Source organism: Stylophora pistillata, chromosome 4, assembly GCF_964205215.1.
Source record: "Stylophora pistillata chromosome 4, jaStyPist1.2, whole genome shotgun sequence".
Lineage (NCBI taxonomy): Eukaryota > Metazoa > Cnidaria > Anthozoa > Scleractinia > Pocilloporidae > Stylophora > Stylophora pistillata.
In genome coordinates, this window is record NC_142522.1 from 26,700,262 (window position 1) to 26,717,865 (window position 17,604).

At 37.3% G+C, this 17,604-nt stretch overlaps 2 protein-coding genes across 3 annotated transcripts; one reads left to right on the forward strand and one right to left on the reverse strand.

The window, feature by feature from the left end:
- The first annotated feature begins 3,713 nt into the window (after positions 1 to 3,713).
- On the forward strand, positions 3,714 to 10,815 carry LOC111340068 (neuronal calcium sensor 1). Its single transcript, XM_022946851.2, has 8 exons — positions 3,714 to 3,982; positions 4,179 to 4,203; positions 4,322 to 4,370; positions 4,573 to 4,662; positions 6,383 to 6,461; positions 6,991 to 7,079; positions 7,869 to 7,946; positions 8,647 to 10,815. Exons 1-8 carry the CDS (start codon positions 3,919 to 3,921, stop codon positions 8,743 to 8,745), a joined length of 573 nt encoding a protein of 190 aa, XP_022802586.1. The 5' UTR covers positions 3,714 to 3,918; the 3' UTR covers positions 8,746 to 10,815.
- LOC148733100 (BLOC-1-related complex subunit 7-like) lies at positions 7,803 to 13,534 on the reverse strand. 2 transcript variants are annotated; one of them, XM_088758186.1, is made up of 6 exons: positions 13,370 to 13,534; positions 12,398 to 12,460; positions 11,371 to 11,414; positions 10,986 to 11,006; positions 10,117 to 10,164; positions 7,803 to 8,839 (listed from the first exon to the last, which is right to left on the reverse strand). In XM_088758186.1, exons 1-6 carry the CDS (start codon positions 13,502 to 13,504, stop codon positions 8,836 to 8,838), a joined length of 315 nt encoding a protein of 104 aa, XP_088614312.1. In that variant the 5' UTR covers positions 13,505 to 13,534; the 3' UTR covers positions 7,803 to 8,835. The 2 variants fall into 2 exon arrangements, with proteins under 2 accessions (XP_088614312.1, XP_088614311.1); XM_088758185.1 differs by having other exon boundaries at positions 7,803 to 10,164.
- Between the last annotated feature and the right edge of the window lie 4,070 nt (positions 13,535 to 17,604).

Below are 17,604 nucleotides of genomic sequence, written 5' to 3' on the forward strand. Positions count from 1 at the left end.
ATATGGTACTCTTGCCGTTTAACTTTAAACTGGAATGAAGCTAGTCTCCTCGCAGCCGTGATGTTTCGGTCACGCAACGCTCCCTCATTGACTCTGTGGGTGAGGGAGCGTTGCGTGACCGAAACATCACGACTGCGGGGAGACTAGAATGAAGCACAATCGAATCCAAATAGAATTTGCCGCTGACCAAATGCCCATTTCCATCCAAATAAACCTGAAAAGCAACCCATTTAGGAAAGGTAAAAGTCGCATCAATCACATGCAAAGTTCTCGAGTGAGCTCAGACCAAAAAAAAGTTGAATGCAAACGACGGAATTCATCCCTGATGTCGATTTTTTTTTCGTACCATGATGAAAACGAAGATGAATATTCCCTTCAAGACAACAAAAACATTTTATGACAGATTCAGGTACCTTTAAATTGAAAACTGTTTCTAAAAGAATATTTTGTCTTGTTATCGTAACCTCCGGGTACTGAAAACCTTTCCGGCCAATTTTTTAAGAAACTCCAAGTTCAGTAAGTTTGCGAACAACTTTTATCCTAAAAGAGAAGAATATCATGAATATCATGAAAGGGGACAATGCTTTTTCGTATAAAAATGGATTTTCGTTACTAAAATCGCTTCGCGCCAATGGTTAAGCACGGTCCGGTTCGCCTAGTTTCTATGCGGGAATTTGATTTAGAAAGAGGAACTGAGTTTAAGTCCAAAACGGAGAACAACATGCAATGAGGTTGATTAAAAAAGAATCATTTTTTTCATAAATGCTGTTTGAAAATTTTTTAGGATAGATTTCCATTTTGAGTTTGCTGTAAAAGGACGTTCTTAGGCCACTGTTGCATTTGCATTAAAAAAAATACCCATTGCAAAAGTTTAAAGAAACTCTGGTTAAAAGTTAGTGATGAAATTGCATACCGAAAAGCTAAATAACAGATAAATGCTTACATGGAGAAATTCGTGTTTCGGTTTAACGAACCGTAAGCAAAGGATAAAACTGAGCCGTGATTGCTTCTCGGAGTGGGAAGCTGTTCCTGCAAGGGGTGCCACAGGGGACGAAATTGGGCCCCTGGCTGTTCCTTATCATGATAAATAATCTTTCTGTAGCAGACACAATTATTTGGAAATACGTTGATGACACCACTCTTGTCGAAACAGTATTGAAGAATGAGTCTAGCTACATGCAGTTACGTGTAAATGAACTGGTAAGACAGTCAGAAGTTGATGGTTTCCAATTCAATGAGTCCAAATGTAAAGAACTGAGCTCCAGATCAGGTAGTTAGTTTGATCATATTACTATCAATGACTGACAAGCAAATCGAAGTTGTTTCATCCGCAAGGTTGTTAGGAGTGATGGTCTCGGACAACCTCAGGTGGAACGCGCACGTAGAATCTATATGCAAAAAGGCTGCGAAGCGTCTGTACTTCCTAAAACAGCTAAAGCGCGCTAAAGTTCCACCTGAGGATATGCTACTTTTCTATACAACATGTATACGCCCTGTATTAGAATATGCGTGCCCAGTTTTTCATCATTCTTTGCCGCAATATCTGTCTAATGAAATGGAAAGGTTGCAAAAACGCGCGTTGCGGATGATTGAACCTGACTTATCCTACGCTGAGGCTCTAGTAGCTCTTGACATTGCGTCACTGTACGAGAGGAGGGAGATCTTGTGTGATGCTCTATTTGATCAGATTGTAAGGGACGAAAACCACAAGCTCCATGATCTGCTGCCTCCACGCAACGAGTCCACCTATCGCACCCGCAGCCAGAGATACTTCAAGCTACCGATTTGTAAGACAAATAGGTTCTAAAACACATTTATCATGGCGAACAGTTTTAATTATTATTAGCTATCTTAATTATTTGTATTTTGGTTTTTGATACTTCTCTTATTGTATTTTATTGTAGATTACACTTTGCGGCTTTTATTGTAGTTATCTTAGAGTAAGAGATAATTTATTCCCATTGTAAAGTAAGTCGTATTTCAGCCGGCCCGGGGGCTACAATGATTTTACTTCCTAATAAAGCTATCTAGCCATCGCGAGCATTGTGTGAAAGCATGCGCTTGGTTCATGTGCGAGACTTCTTCAATTCTTGTTAAGATTTCCTTCATTTTCCACTGAAAATCACGACTGCAAAAAAAAAATGATAGTAATTGTAGATTTAGGAGATTCTGAGTTATGTCTTGCTGAAACATGTCAAGGATTACTGGTTGTCTTAAGATAAGTAACTCAAAACAGAAGTCAATTGATAACACTTACTTTGTGTTCAACCTTTTTCATTCCCTTTCCAACAACCTTAGACGTTACTGTGGAATAATTTTTGGTCGTAGATGAAACGAGTGATAACTAAAATATAGATTCAGCTTACACACAAAACCATGCTTGCTTGCTTGTTTGTCAGAAGCCGAGTGAAGACTTTGAAAACTGCGCCAGGTTTCATAATGAACCAGGAAGCTCAAACTCTTTCCTGACTGGCTGGCAGACTTGTGAGGGTTTACCATTACGGCCGACCCATTTTAAAGGTTTACCACTGTTCTACGCAGGAAACAATCGATACTTCAGTGTCTAAATCTATTTCTTCCGATTTTGGTACACATCATGCGCACAAAAATCGGAAAAAAATTGATTTATGCGACCGAACCCATCAATTTCTATCTCACCCGGTATGTGGTGTAAGTACCGCTTTCATTGCCCGGCCGACTAATCGCGATTCAACATAACATTTCCCACGTGGGTTGCTTCTTGATCGGGATTGGTTCATTCTTCGCGCCAGATTTCTTGCTAAACGAGCAAGATTGATTGGCTGATGGTGTTTTAAGGGTTTACTATCACTACCAACCCATTTTAATTTATCTCTCATCTGCGGGAAAAAACCGTCAGTACTACTGTGTTCAAATTTTTCTTTCGATTGTCATAAGACTTCGCCGCGCATTGTATCGCACTGGGGTTTTTTTGTATACCCTCACGCATTTTTGTTTTTGTGAGTACTATTCCATTTGGCTTTATTTTACTCCGATTATTTTAACTGCGCCTAATGTAATATTGATGCGGATTTTATTTGTTTCCATTTTTTCTGTCAGCCAAATCGTAAGTTGTGTCATGTAATCTGGATTTTGTGGGATCGTCGTAGAAAAAACACTGAAACAAAAAATGCGCCTACAAAACATTTCACTAACTTGAATTTATGCCAATTTGGAATTAGGATGAAATCCCCGGTGAGAAATCACTGACTAACGAAATATCTGAGAAATTGTTTTTCTTTGGACGAAACATAAGATCGTTTCCTTTCTTTTTAAAATGAATGATAATAGAATGTGTTAAATTTAACCTGTTCTTCATAATATTGGAATGTGTTATCAGTAGTTTTCTGAAAAAAAAAAAAAAAATTAACCTTCAAAGTTACTTAAATAATGAAAAATAACCTCTTGCCGAGAGTTTGAATTAATGGAAAAAAATCTACTCTTTTAAAATAAAGAAGCGCCCTACTCATTCAATTTGGTTACTTAACAATAATATATCGAAAAATAATTATACCTTTGATCCGATGGTTAATGGGATTTAAAAGCTGATGAAATACTTTTTATCCAAAAGCGGTGCATTTCATGATTATCTTTCAGACCTTCGACTGGCAGATGTACAGATTATCAGATGCGACCGAAAGGCCATAGCATCACAAATCGTTTCACAAAACAGATTCCTCTGGAGTCCAAAGTATTTACGAAATATTTAGTGGCGAACAATAGTTACTGTAGTGTAAAGTAACTGTAATGTAAAGTAACGTCACTGGCTGTAACGCAATCTCCATGACAACGTTATAATGTCATATACTTCAAAAAATCTCAAGAGACAGAGCTTACTTCTACCGAGAATGTGTGGTAATTGGGAACGACATCGTAATTAATCCTTTGGGTTTCATTGCAATGGGGCAAAAGAATTGCAAGTTAAAGCCTGAATTGGTCAACGAGCTGGTTCGCAAAACCTATTGTGAGTCACCGACATGCTTCTATTATTGTATCACTATTGCTGCTTTTATCTTTGTGAAACAACTGCATGTATGACGTCCAGCTGTCCTCGACCGTTTGTCCGCGAGGAATCGATTTGAGGCACTTTGGGTGTATTACATCGGGAAACATTTTTTGAAGACTTCTTTTAATTGATTGTGTTTACTTTTTTTTTTCAGTCACCGAGAAGGAATTGCAGCAATGGTAAGTTCTTGTAATGCAAAGGTGTTCGTGCTCTAGAGGAGATGGTTTGCGAATTATTAAGAGCTGTCGATAACTTGAATTCAGAAGTGCTAATTTAAACGATCTATACCTCTTATAGGTATAAAGGTTTCCTCAAAGACTGTCCTTCGGGCAACCTTAATGAACTCGTAAGTAAAATTTATCCTAAAATTTGGTAGTCTTCTGAACATCTTAATTTTATTGTGCGATTTCGCATTTAGTACGCTTAGGATGTTACGTGAAGCACCGGGGTAACTTGCGCTCTGACTTCTGTCTAGAAACGATTCAGTAAACTAATTAAAACTTGCGAAAATGTTGCAAAGTAAATTCTCTGGTCTCCTTTATTCTCAGGAGTTCCAGAAGATTTACAAACAGTTCTTTCCATTTGGCGATCCATCCAAGTTTGCCTCTTTTGTTTTCAACGTGTTCGACGAAAATAAGGTAAATAACAAGGTAGTAATAACAAGGTAGTAACAGAAGATAATTTTCCTTCGAAAAATTCCATGGAATTTGTGGATAAAAGTTTACTGAAAGATCTGGATTTTATTTTTCTACAAACGTGGCGAAGTTAAGCCATAAAACACGCTGTGTCGACAGTTGATATCTTGTTTTTTTGGAGAACAGCATGTGTTGTAAAACATCTTGTATACATTTCATGACAAAAACCAATTTGTATAATTATACTCTAAACAATTCCAGAGAATAGCGTACACCGATTCAGGCTAATTTTACGTTTTTATTTTTAAACTAAGATGTATTCTGGTATGCAAACTGGGAGAAAGATTCTACTTTTCGCGATGGAACCGGTGGTTTAATTATCGCTAGAAATCAAACTGTTTATTCTCATTATGATAAATCGGTCTTATTGTGTATTTCAATTTACAACATCCTTTGCCGAAACTCGTAAATGTAAACAATACCTTTATTCCATCTTTTTAATTTTTCAATGCTACCTCTGGAAAAGTGTTCATAGAGCGTGTTCGGAGAATCGATCACGACTACTTGAGAATTCAAGCACGAATGGTTTCCTTTTATTAACAGTTGCTTTCATTTGTGTAGTAGCTCGATGATTTCTCAAGTGTCGATGAGCGATAGTGGTCACGGAAGAACAGTTTTGCTGTAACGAGAAAGTTTATGAAAACGCACCATAGTCTTGGCCATAGAATATTTTAGAATAATTTAATATTTTAAATTAAGTGATAAGCTCTTGGAGATAGATATTGTTTTGACTAAATTCAGCGTTTATCTTCTTTATAGAGAGAATAAGGGTATCATCCACAATGACAACATGCAGGGGGAAAAATAACGCAAAGTAGAAAGACTAGGAAGCTCACCAAAACATTTTTATTAGGGCTGAGGAGAAAAATTAACTTTTTCTCCTTCTTTTTAATAATTGATAACCCCTAGTATGATGCAATTTTTTCCAAGAAAATGGATTTTTTTTCAACTTAAATTTGTGCAAATATTATTACTAAGCAGAAATTACATATTCCCCTTTAAAAAAATTCACCACAACCTTGGTAGGCAAATGATTAGCCAAAATGTATCTACAAAGTCATTTATTTCAAAATTTCAGGGATAATGAATTCTCATTTACATGCCTTCCTTTCCCATTAGCAATCTTTAAATTATTCAAGTAAGATCTCAGGTGTTATAGCACTTTTGGAGCTCACCATGGATCAAGAAAAGTGATTGATCTGCGGGCATCAAGAGACAATTGAAAATTTTAGGGCATTCAGACAATTGTAGCACTGACAATTATGTTAATAGATTTGACTACTTCAATTGAATGAGCGTTAAACTGTGTATCACACTTATCATGGACAGTGACCTACAGTGCATTTTAATTGTCCCAAAGGTTTTTAATTCCAGATTCCCTTTTTTATCAAGATCTGCAATAAGATAAGGATCTCAGTATGGTCCAAGTCAAATTTGAAAAATTATCCTAAACCCTTTCTCTTTTCAAAATTAATACATTTTCAGGCAGAACAGTGATATTGTTTAATCTGACACCTACATTCAGTCCTAGAATAAAAAGGAAAGTCAGCAGACAGTGCATTTCATAAATATTTAGAACCTAGGGAGTGTTGGTTAATACAAATAAATCATGACTGATTTTCATCTGGAACAAAGCTGACATTTGTGGTATTTTTTAACTCAGGATGGGACTATTGAATTTAGAGAGTTCATCTGTGCCCTGTCAGTAACATCAAGAGGAAGTATTGATGAAAAACTGCAGTGTGAGTGACTAATATTTTGCTGTTAAACGGAGGAAGCTAGGAGTTATTGACTGTGTCGGGAGTAATACCATGAAAAATTGCAGTGCGAGTGACTAATATTTTGCTGTTAAAAGGAGGAAGCTAGGAGTTATTGACTGTGTCGGGAGTAATACCATGAAAAACTGCAGTGTGAGTGACAATTATTTTGCTGTTAAAAGGAGGAAGCTAGGAGTTATTGACTGTGTCGGGAGTAATACCACGAAAAACTGCAGTGTGAGTGACTAATATTTTGTTGTCAAAAGGAGGAAGCCAGGAGTTATTGACTTTGTCGGGAGTAATACCTGGCCCATAATGATTCTCACTTTGAAGTGAAATGTGTGGAAATGCGAGTAAGATTAAAAGTGAAATATTAATGATTCATAAAAATTCCTTTTAATAATTCATTCTACATCCAAAAGCCCATTGTCTGACAGACAGATCGATATCTATTGCAAGTTATCTCCCATTTAATTCTTTATCCAAGAGGTGAAAAATATATTTTTTGTTTCAGGGGCTTTTAAGCTGTATGACTTGGATGACGATGGCTATATAACGAAACAGGAAATGCTTCACATAGTGGATTCAATTTACAAAATGGTGGTAAGGGAGGAAATTTTTTTTCTGTAAAGCTGTACATAAAAACTTAACATTTCAAACCTTTTGATGTCTAGGAGTGACTAGCTTTTATTTATTTTCTCCCACAATATCACCCCAAAATCACACATTAAGGTTACAAGAATTATAGAAATTATCATCAATTAATACTGAAGCTCTTGATTTTTAAACAAATTCTCCTCATTAGCACTGTAGAAAATTATAGAGTGCAATAGTGAGAAAATGCATACTGAATGTGATGGGATCGGGGTAAAGGGTTTTCATACGAGTTTTCAGTGACTGTACACTATCTAAATTTAATCATTAGTCAACTTATTTAAATAAAATTTTAGTTTTTTTTATTGGATATATATTTTTTCTTTTTAGATTTCGGGTTGCGCCTCACATGGGATTTTTTTTCCGTTCAGGCAATCCCATTTGGTCCTTTTTTTTTTATTTCTTTTATTTCTGTATATGTATAACTTATAAGACCAATAGAGTTGATAAACTAGTGTAAGGTAGGGCTTGACACTTACCATTGCCAACCAGCTACAGACTAGTAGAAATTCAGTTTTGGCTTGTGGTTTTCAATTTCCACTAGCCAGTTTGGCTAGTAAATGAACTGAAATTGTTGTTACATCAAAGTTGTCACCAGCCACTTGGCTAGTAAGTTGAAAAGTTAGTGTTGAGCCCTTGTAAGGTTTGGAATACTGGAAATTAGTGTAGACATTTTTAAAAAAACTTATTTTTTAATTCAGTTTATAAAACAATCTTACAGAGTTTACTCTTTTACAGGCCAGCATGGTAAAGTTACCAGAGGATGAAGACACTCCAGAAAAGAGAGTGAATAGAATTTTCAATCAAATGGATACTGTATGTACAGTAAATACATTACATTACACAGATGTGTGGATAGGAATATCTGATAACTGTGTCTATATCTCATCAACATGTAACTGTTATTGATAAAATCAAATTATTTTGTGGTAATGCAGTCTCAAGATTTGAACTTTTGTTATGCCTGCATTCATTTATTCATTTTCTCCCCCATGAAAATTTAAGTTTATACAAAGCCAAAAGATTTTTAGATGTAAATTAAATGTGTATGTGAATTAGTCCAATGATTAACCCTTTAACCCCAATATGTGACCAAGACAGAATTTCTCATTACAACATCAAAATCAATATCAAGCAGACAAGTGATGAGAATAAAAAAAAATATCAATTAAGGGATTATTAGTTGATCTGATATCAAATTCTCCAAACCAACATCATAAGAATTGTATGGCAGGCTGTAAGGCGGGAGAACTACTCCTGAGATCTTTGAATTGTGAGTCTTTTTTCTCACCTTGGAGACTCTTTTTAAAAAGCTGCATCTTTCAGTGTCTCCATTTAGCCTTGACTTTGAACAAATTATGTATCTTAGAATTTAACTGTTTCCAACTTTGGTTTTCAAACTTATAAATTGGCTTAAACTCATATTTCTGTCAAGTACTTCCTTTCTGGACTTAAATTATTCTTTCATGAATTTCTTCAGTGCTGCTTTCTCAAAATGCTGTGTTCTGTTCCTCAGAATGCTGATGGCAGGTTGTCAATGGAGGAATTTCGTGAGGGCTCCAAGTCTGATCCATCAATTGTGCAGGCACTGTCACTGTATGACGGACTGGTCTAAAGTGTTCATACCTGAACCATGCCCTCTTGTAATTTCCCATGTTAACCTTACATGCAAATGCACTTCACACATCAAGCCTGTGGTCTTGGCTCACCTGGATGACAAACAATGACAATTTATGTTTTTCTCAACATTAATTGCCTTTTCATGTGGTGTATAAAGTGCACTGAATATGTCCATCGGCACAGCTTTGGTGGGACTTATCCCCAAGCACATGTATTGATTTAGATACATGTATATATGGATACTGATTGAGCAAACCCTGAGTAGGTTAACCAAGAAGATTTACCGCAATAGGTCACTTATGATCCTGAGCATGAAGCATATGGATGGATAGTGGTGTATGGCTACACCTTCTCAGCTAAATTTTCCTCCATCACTAGTATTCAACCAGCTAGTTGTCAAGTTTCCTCAACAGTTTGCTGCCAGCTAACCATTTGTTTGACCTAATTTCTGTTCTGCACCACCAAAAGTATGGTACATTGAACTGAGGTTGCAAGTTTGTATAATAAGTACATGAGCACAGTACTGTTTGGTGAATAGTTAATAAATAAATACACATGTGGTAACTGTCCAAATTTGAAAATAGTCAAAGATTGCTTTTGTTAATGAGTGACAGCATAGCACATAGGACATAGTTGATTTTTGCAAATGCTGTATGGTAATTTAGTCATTCACTCCAGTTGAGGAAACACAGGGTTTTCCGTCCCACCTATTCAACTAAAGTTGGTGGGGCTATTAACAGAGTTGTGTAACCACAGTTCATGGTTCTCTATTACAAAATGTAGAAGCAAGAGAGAAGTGTTAAAGAATAGCAGAATATTCTCCATGTCTGAGTAAAAAAAAAAAAAACCACAGATCATCTAAATTAAGCCAAAGAATTCTGTGCAGAAGCTGGAAAGTTCTTCAATCTCTGTTCCTAAATAAACACCACATGTAACTGTATACAGTCACAAGGCTTCACAAGGCTTCTGCATGCTTCAAAGTCACTGAATTAGCCATGAATTTCACTTGTTGAGTAGATTATGATCTAATATTGATAATATATTTTTGTACAGATCTGTTACAATCATTAAATTAAATCAATAGCCACAAATATACATATGCCCTGCCTTTGTTAGTGGTAGCAGTAGTATAACTGAGCAGACTACAGCATGGAAGGAGGCCATTCCCTGACCAGTATGATTGACTTTTGTAGAAATTTTCCTTGCCACAGATTAAACATTAAATTAATTTAATTTGTAGTTCTAAGAAATCCTGAGTGCTCCACACTGTTTGGTTCGTCTTAGTAACCCATGACCTTAACACGTAAGGAGTTCATCCAAACAGAGTCCAAATTGACATAAGTACTGACAGGAAAAATTCCATCACCTTGATATTGGTTCCAAATGTTCATTAATGTTGTTCACTGTCTGTATACTGTAATATAAACAGAATGTTTGAGTTATAATCAGAATGCCTCTTCTCTGTACCATTCTTTATACATTTTGTAAGGTACTGATCACAATCAAGAACTTCTTAAGTTGGCAACCATTTTGTTTATTCTCACGACCTTAACCCTTTAACTCCCAGAAATGATTAACCTGTAAGTTCTCCCTATAATATCCATACATGATACAACAAACAGGTATTGAGAATACTCAAACTTATTAGGTAGAAGTTGTTACCTTCATTGAACACCAAATTCTCATAACCAATTTACAAGGAACTGTGTAGTAGCTAGGGGGGAGAATTTATAATCAGATCTTGGGAGTTAAAGGGTTTTAAGTGTGATTTGGGGGTGACACTGTAAAGAGAAATTACATGCTAGTCAACATTGATTGAGCCTACAGTCTTAGATAATATTGCCCTCGTCGCTTCGTGACCCGGGCAATTTCAGCAACTTCTGAAAACGCGTAATATTAATCCTTAATTTTACTCGGCCCCATGCAATTACCTATACAAATTGCACTCCACTTAGTTTGATTTCTATTTATCAGATTATACTACACAGAAAGCAAAGAGTTATTTTGCTTCTGTCAATATACTGCAAAATGGCTGGAATTAAACTCTTGATGTGTTGATTGCTGATGTTGTCTCTTACAATTCTTGGAGGTCAATAGTTCTAGTTAATCACTTCTGAACTAGCCAATCGGCAAGCACAAAGAGCACTATTTACCTTAAGTTTGTAGTATATCCTTACATCAATTGTTAAAATTTGTGTTTTAAGAAGAAAAAGAGCTTTTATTACTCTGTCTTACCTGTGCTGAATGTCAGCAAACCTTTGGCAAAAAAAAAAAACAAGGTACAGTCAGTTAGATCACAGACTCCAATAATACATTCACATTACTTCGTTTTTTTTTTTTTGTAACAAGCCCAATAGAGGTAATTGGTTAGGTTCTGCATGTAATCCACAGATACTGTTGGTACAGAGGAAGTGGTTTACCACAATGTGTATGCAATCACCATTCTGTGCAGAATTCTAAAATGGAGTCAAAATATCCATTTCCAAATGGCAGAGTTCACTGTGTAATCTACGTTTATGTACATATACATTTACAGCTATTCTAAAATATTTTAATAATATTGTGCATTTGATTTTTAGCTTTGTGGCTAGTAATTTCAGAAATGAAATCTACAACTTACTGGGATTCCATTTCTGCTATGATTCTTCCAGAATGTTTCAAGAGCTGTGGAAAGAGAAGCAGCAATTATAAAATGATAGCAAATTTACTCATACACTTAACAATTCACTTTTACCAACAAGGTTCAAGGAATTTAGAAACTTTTGAGTTGTCCATACAATTCACAATCATTAGTTACCTTAAAACAATTTTTTTCAAGTTCTTTTTTGTACATCTAGGCAATGACAACTGGAAAACTTATTTAAAATCTTGCAGCCAATCATCATAAAACTTACAAATATAGTCACATAAATTAGCTTTACAAAGAGCTAAATCACTGTATTTTCAGTCTTTTTGCAAAACGCACACAACTTCATTATACATTTACTATGGCAGAGTCTTCAAGCAAGCCAGCTCATCCTTGGTGTAAGAATTAATTTTTTTACAGGCTCCAGATACATAGAACAAAGGAAACAAGAGGTCAAAACAAATGGAACTTATGAAATTGATTGTTTATGCCCCAAAACAAAGAACTCGCAGTTAGCTCAATTGGTAGAGCGCCAGACTGTTGTGCGGGAGGTCGTGAGTTCAAATCCTGCCGGACCAACACTCAGGGTCTTTAAATAAACGAGAAGAAAGTGCTGCCTTTGTAATAATATCTGCAAATGGTTAGACTTTCTAGTCTTCTCGGATAGGGACGATAAATGGAGGTCCTGTCTCACAAGCCCTTGTATGTGATAAAAAAAAAAATTGTGGGACGTTAAAGAACACACACACTGTTCGAAAAGAGTAGGGCACGTAGTGCCCGGTGTTGTGGTCTATCTTTGTGTAGTGTCTATCAAATTGATGGGGGGTACTGTGCCTTTGAATATTGTATAGAAAGGGTGCAATATAAATAAGGAATTCATTCATTCAAGGAAGAACTCTTCACAGGTCCTTTGACCTGAGAAAGAGCTGGTGAGCTCCACAGCAGGATCTCAAAGGTTACATTCAGTAATGTAAAGGCAAATACTTTGTTTTGTTACATTGCCCCTTTTTTAATCACTTACCTCCTGGGAATTTGCAATAGCACCCTCTTGATTTACAAATTGTTTTGTGGTCTGTGACAAAATCTACAGAATATAGGTAATGAACTCAAAATAACTATATGTAATGCAAAGTTCCACAGGTACATCACGGGAATGTAAAGAGTAGAACTAACTTTTTCAAAGGATAATTTTTTTAAATTAATTTTTCATTTTAATTTTTTAATTTTGTAATTTTAATTTAATATTTATAATGCGCAAATTAACGTGTGGATATGATCAAATGCACATCACAACACTTTTCGGGGGACTTTGGCTGGACTGCATCAGCAGTTTACAAACAATTGAAGGAAACGTATTTGACGATGCCCCCCCACAATTCCCAGTATACAGGCCAGACCAATTCACAGTAATCTCGTGAGTGGGTTCTTTAACGTCCCCTGCCTAACCAAATTAACTAATTAATAGATGCAGGAGACGGGACCTACGGTTTATTCGTCCATATCCGAGAAGACACTAGAATGTCTATCCATTTCTTGATATTAAAGAAAGGTAGCGCATTCTCCTCAGTTATTTTAAGACCTTGAGTGTTGGTCCGGCCGGGGCTCGAGCCATCGACCTCCCGCACAACAGTCCAGCGCTCTAACCAAATGAGTTAACCGGGAGGCGGTGGATCTCAATTAATTAAAAATTAGTCGTGTTTCATAAAATGTTTTCACTCTTTTTTTAACAGGAAGTTGAAGATGGCCGTCAAAAAATTAATATTTTTATTTTTCATCACTAGAGTAGTCTTCAAAGGAGGCTTCATGCGACGCCTTTTCTCCAAATGAAGCACGAATTTGTAATTGTTGCCAAAATAACACAGCCATCTTTAGGTCGAAGATAAATCTCCTTAAAAACTGTAGATAACAGGGAGAGAGCCACTACCCGGCACCAGAAAAAGACCCCAGAGACCATTAAAAGATGTAATAGTAAAAGCTCAGTGGTACAATTTACCTCGTGCGATCGTGAACTCTTTAAGAGCTGTTGAGCCAGTTTCCCTGTTTCCGTTACATTTAATTGAACTTTTTCCACCAGACGTTCTCTGAACTCGTTATTTGGCACAAGACCACTCGGACCCGGATCCGCCATATTGAGTGTTTAATGAGTAACCGCTGACAAGTAATCACTGCAGGCGAAGTTTTTGACCGCGTCAGATCTGGACTTGAATATGGCGCGAGCTTTAAAATGTCTAAAATTTTTACAAGCAACTCACGATTGTTATCGATCAAAAGCGGTGTATTTAACAAATCGACACTGGTTTGGCGTGGTCTGTACTCTTATTGGAAACGATATTCGTCGTCACAGTGGTCAAAATTTTGTGGTCTCACGAGGCACAGCCAACTGTAGTAAAAAAAACAAAACATGGACTCTGAGGTTTCCAGGGCGCAGAGTAACCCATAGGCCTTCTACGCCTGAAAAAGGCCAACGCGACGTCTGCACAACGTCCATTTGCTTCGACAAGAGATCGACAGAAAGGAGAAGATCATTTTTATCACACTTGGCAGTAATGTCGTAATCTGATTGGCCAATTTGCCGTTGTCGAAAAGGGTACAGACAACGCTGTTCGCGTTAACATGTCACATAACGTGTCATGCACCGGAATGGCTCCATTTAACGTCGACATTGTGGTTAATAACAAATCGATAGTGGTGTAGCGTGGTCTGCACTCTTATCGACGAAGATATTCGTCATCACTGTGGTCAAAATGTTGTAGACTCACGAGACACAGCCTATATCAAATGGAGGGCAACGCAGACGAAATAAAACCAGACTAAACGCCCCAAAAGTGGCTCAGAAAATCTACACGAGACAAAGGAACAACCCCTTAAGCGAGGTGAGTTTGTTTTTATTCAAAAGTAGTTGGTAGCCGGTCAATTGGCCCGAAAGTCATGTCGCCCGAAGAAACATCAAACTAGGCAATCTTTATCACTCTAGTGGTATTCGTTTCCGACGACACCATGAAGATTTTGAATCCACATGGAACGATGAGATTGCCAGACCTGGAATATTCTTTCTTGCGCAGGACCAACGTGGGCAGTCGCGAGCGGGGTCCATTTTACCCGCTTGGGTAGCAAATCAGAACACAGGATTCGCTTTATATTGCCACGGGCTCTGGAAGCGATATGACAGTAGCTCGTCAGTTTAAGTAAGAGAGTTATGCAAGCGAAGGTCGAGAAGTTTGCACTAGGGATAGCTCATGCTAGTTTAGCGCTCTTGTATTAAGTTTCAGTTCATAGGTTAAATAAAGTAATTTGGTTAAATCAACTAAGTTGAAATTGTAAATTGGCCACCATAAAGAGTAAAAAAGCTGACGTTTCGAGCGTTAGCCCTTCGTTTTGTTACCCCCACCGACGCAGCACCACAGTTTCTTCGGAAACTTACCCCCTTTATGAATTAAATAAACATTGATTATGTTGCGTATATGTGCACGATCCTTCGCAGTAAAGCACTATTTAAGCAATAGTGAAAATCAGACCTGAAAAAAATTCAGGCCTGTACGGGATTCGAACCACTGACCTCCGCGACACCAGTGCAGCGCTCCACCAATTGAGCCAACAAGCCAACCGGGAACAGGCCATCAAATTAATTCGACACAAACCCGTAGATGATAAATCAAACAACAAATATATATGAAATACATATATATGAACTGCGGTTATGAAACGTATATGTGCACATTACTGCGAAGGATCGTGCACATATACGTTTCATAACCGCAGTTCATATATATGTATTTCATATATATATTTGTTGTTTGATTTATCATCTACGGGTTTGTGTCGAATTAATTTGATGGCCTGCTCCCGGTTGGCTTGTTGGCTCAATTGGTGGAGCGCTGCACTGGTGTCGCGGAGGTCAGTGGTTCGAATCCTGTACAGGCCTGAATTTTTTTCAGGTCTGATTTTCACTATTGCTTAAATAATGCTTTACTGCGAGGGATCGTGCACATATACGTTTCATAACCGCAGTTCATATATATGTATTTCATCTATATTTGTTGATTGGTTATGTTGGATACACATGTCTCGCTCGTAATTTGAATAACAGTTCTCGGGGACGTGGAACGTTTGGGTGTCCTATTTACCGTGAAATCTCATTACTAATGGTTCGGTAACGTGTGTAAATACACCAAAAGGGTTGTTCGATCCATTGGTTCCTTTAATGCTTTCTAAAAATATGATGTTTTAAGGTGGCTGAAAACAGTTTTAGATACCTGTGTTTCTTTCGCCATTTTCTCTAAAACCCTTGATCTCTCGGTCGCCAAAATTGGCAGCAAGTAAGTTAACACAAACTTTGTCTTTTTGATAGTCACGGCGACGTATGTGCCGTTGCCATGGCGACATGAATAAATATAAAGAGGCCGTTTAAAATTGGTTTTGTCAGGAGCCCATTACTTGTACAAAATCTAGTCATTAGATTTTCTTTATAATTTGCATGCTACGAACTTGGAACGATACTCACAAGTTAACACCATTTTGCTAACAATTTAACAGAGAGATCTTTAATTCTCCCTCGTTGAAGATTCACTCGATTATCTAGAATTTCCTTTGTTGAATATCAACTTTTTTCAATAATCCAGTTATTTATTTCCTAAAGTATTTTCGTGCCGAATTTCGTGAAATTGTAATGAGTGGTTCTCAAGAAATAGGCATATTTCCGAGAAAGCAATTTTCCATTCAATCGCAGTTTTTTTACTTACTACGCATGCGCTGCATTTAACTGGGTTCTTTCGGTAACGACGAAAAAGCTGAGATTTACGGGATTCAGTAAGTTCGCACCGCTAACTTTTCTAACATATCTTTTTAATGAAAGGTTAAAGTCCTCAATGCACTGCGCCAACTATAGAGAAAAGTAGCACAGATAGTGCGGGTACGAGTTGAGTAAATAAAATAACCGCTCTATATCGACGGCATGTTTGTTTCTCGCATCCTTGTGCGCGCGCTGAATTGCATCAGCAAAAGCGCGCGCGAAAACTGTGTTCGGCCACCTTAACATGAAATAAAAAAATCGGCTTCTTTGGGCGACTTGACCCCTTTTTTTGTTCGGGCGACATTACTAAAACTTACGGGTAACTTGATTATGGTTTCGGGCATGACTTCGAGCGAGATGACTTTCGGGCGCTCTGACTGTAAACCGATCGGAGAATGTAGAAATGAAACCATCGAGTGGATGAATTAATACCCAATCATGGAGTGAATGACATAAAATCGGAAAACGGGGTCCCTGACGAATCAAAAGGCGTTTCGCATATGAAATCAACCAGAGAAGCTTGTTAACTTGATTGGAACGAAGAGGAAAGCAGTGGTCCGGTGTTTAAACTGGGTGGAGAGGTCCTGGTTCGAGTTATGTGTATCAACAAACTGTCGAGGAGACTTGGCGAATTACTTGAGGTTACCGGCGATGGATTAGCATTCAAACCCGGAAAATTAGCAACATTTCTACCGGATTTGTACTATTCTAACCGAGATAAGCTGTAGAAGTAATGGTATAAAACAAGAGGATACTGGCTAAGTTTTTGTAGTCAACTAAGCGTTAAAAAGAAAACCTCACAAATTACAGGATTTGAAAATGTCGCGCTTTTGATTAGAGATATTTTCATTTATTAACGATTTTATTTATTTATCTATCAATTAAAAAGAGACGATTTCATGCTTTTAAAGTATTCTTCTGGTCTCTTGCCATGGAAATATGCCAAGATTTCTCCGTAATCAGTTATTGCTTCCCGCAGAACCTAAATCAGAGGAATGACCCATAGGCACCTTCAAAATGAGTCATTTTCTTGACCCGCGTGTTTTGCAAAGCTTACCTTGATCGACCACTTAAGGTCTTAGGGTCTTAAGCTATTGGAATTTATGCGATTTTAATTGTTTCATGTGAGCCATGTGGATAGCTAACACCGAGCACGTGCCCTTTCTCTTTTACTCCGCAGTTTGGCAAACCACGTGAATTCTCTTTGCCAATGATATGACGTGTTTTATCCTCAACGAAGATTACGCAATGAAGCGGGACCCATTGTTTACACGCTCACTTGTGGCACAGTTTATACCAGTTAAGACTGTTATCCTAACAAGGGAACCAGTTGGAGAATCACAAGCTTCAGCAGAAAGTAAGTGCATTTGCCTTAAATTCGTTGTTAGGGTCCAGTTATGTTTCTTGGCAAGTCAGCTATTGAGGATTTTGCAGGTGAC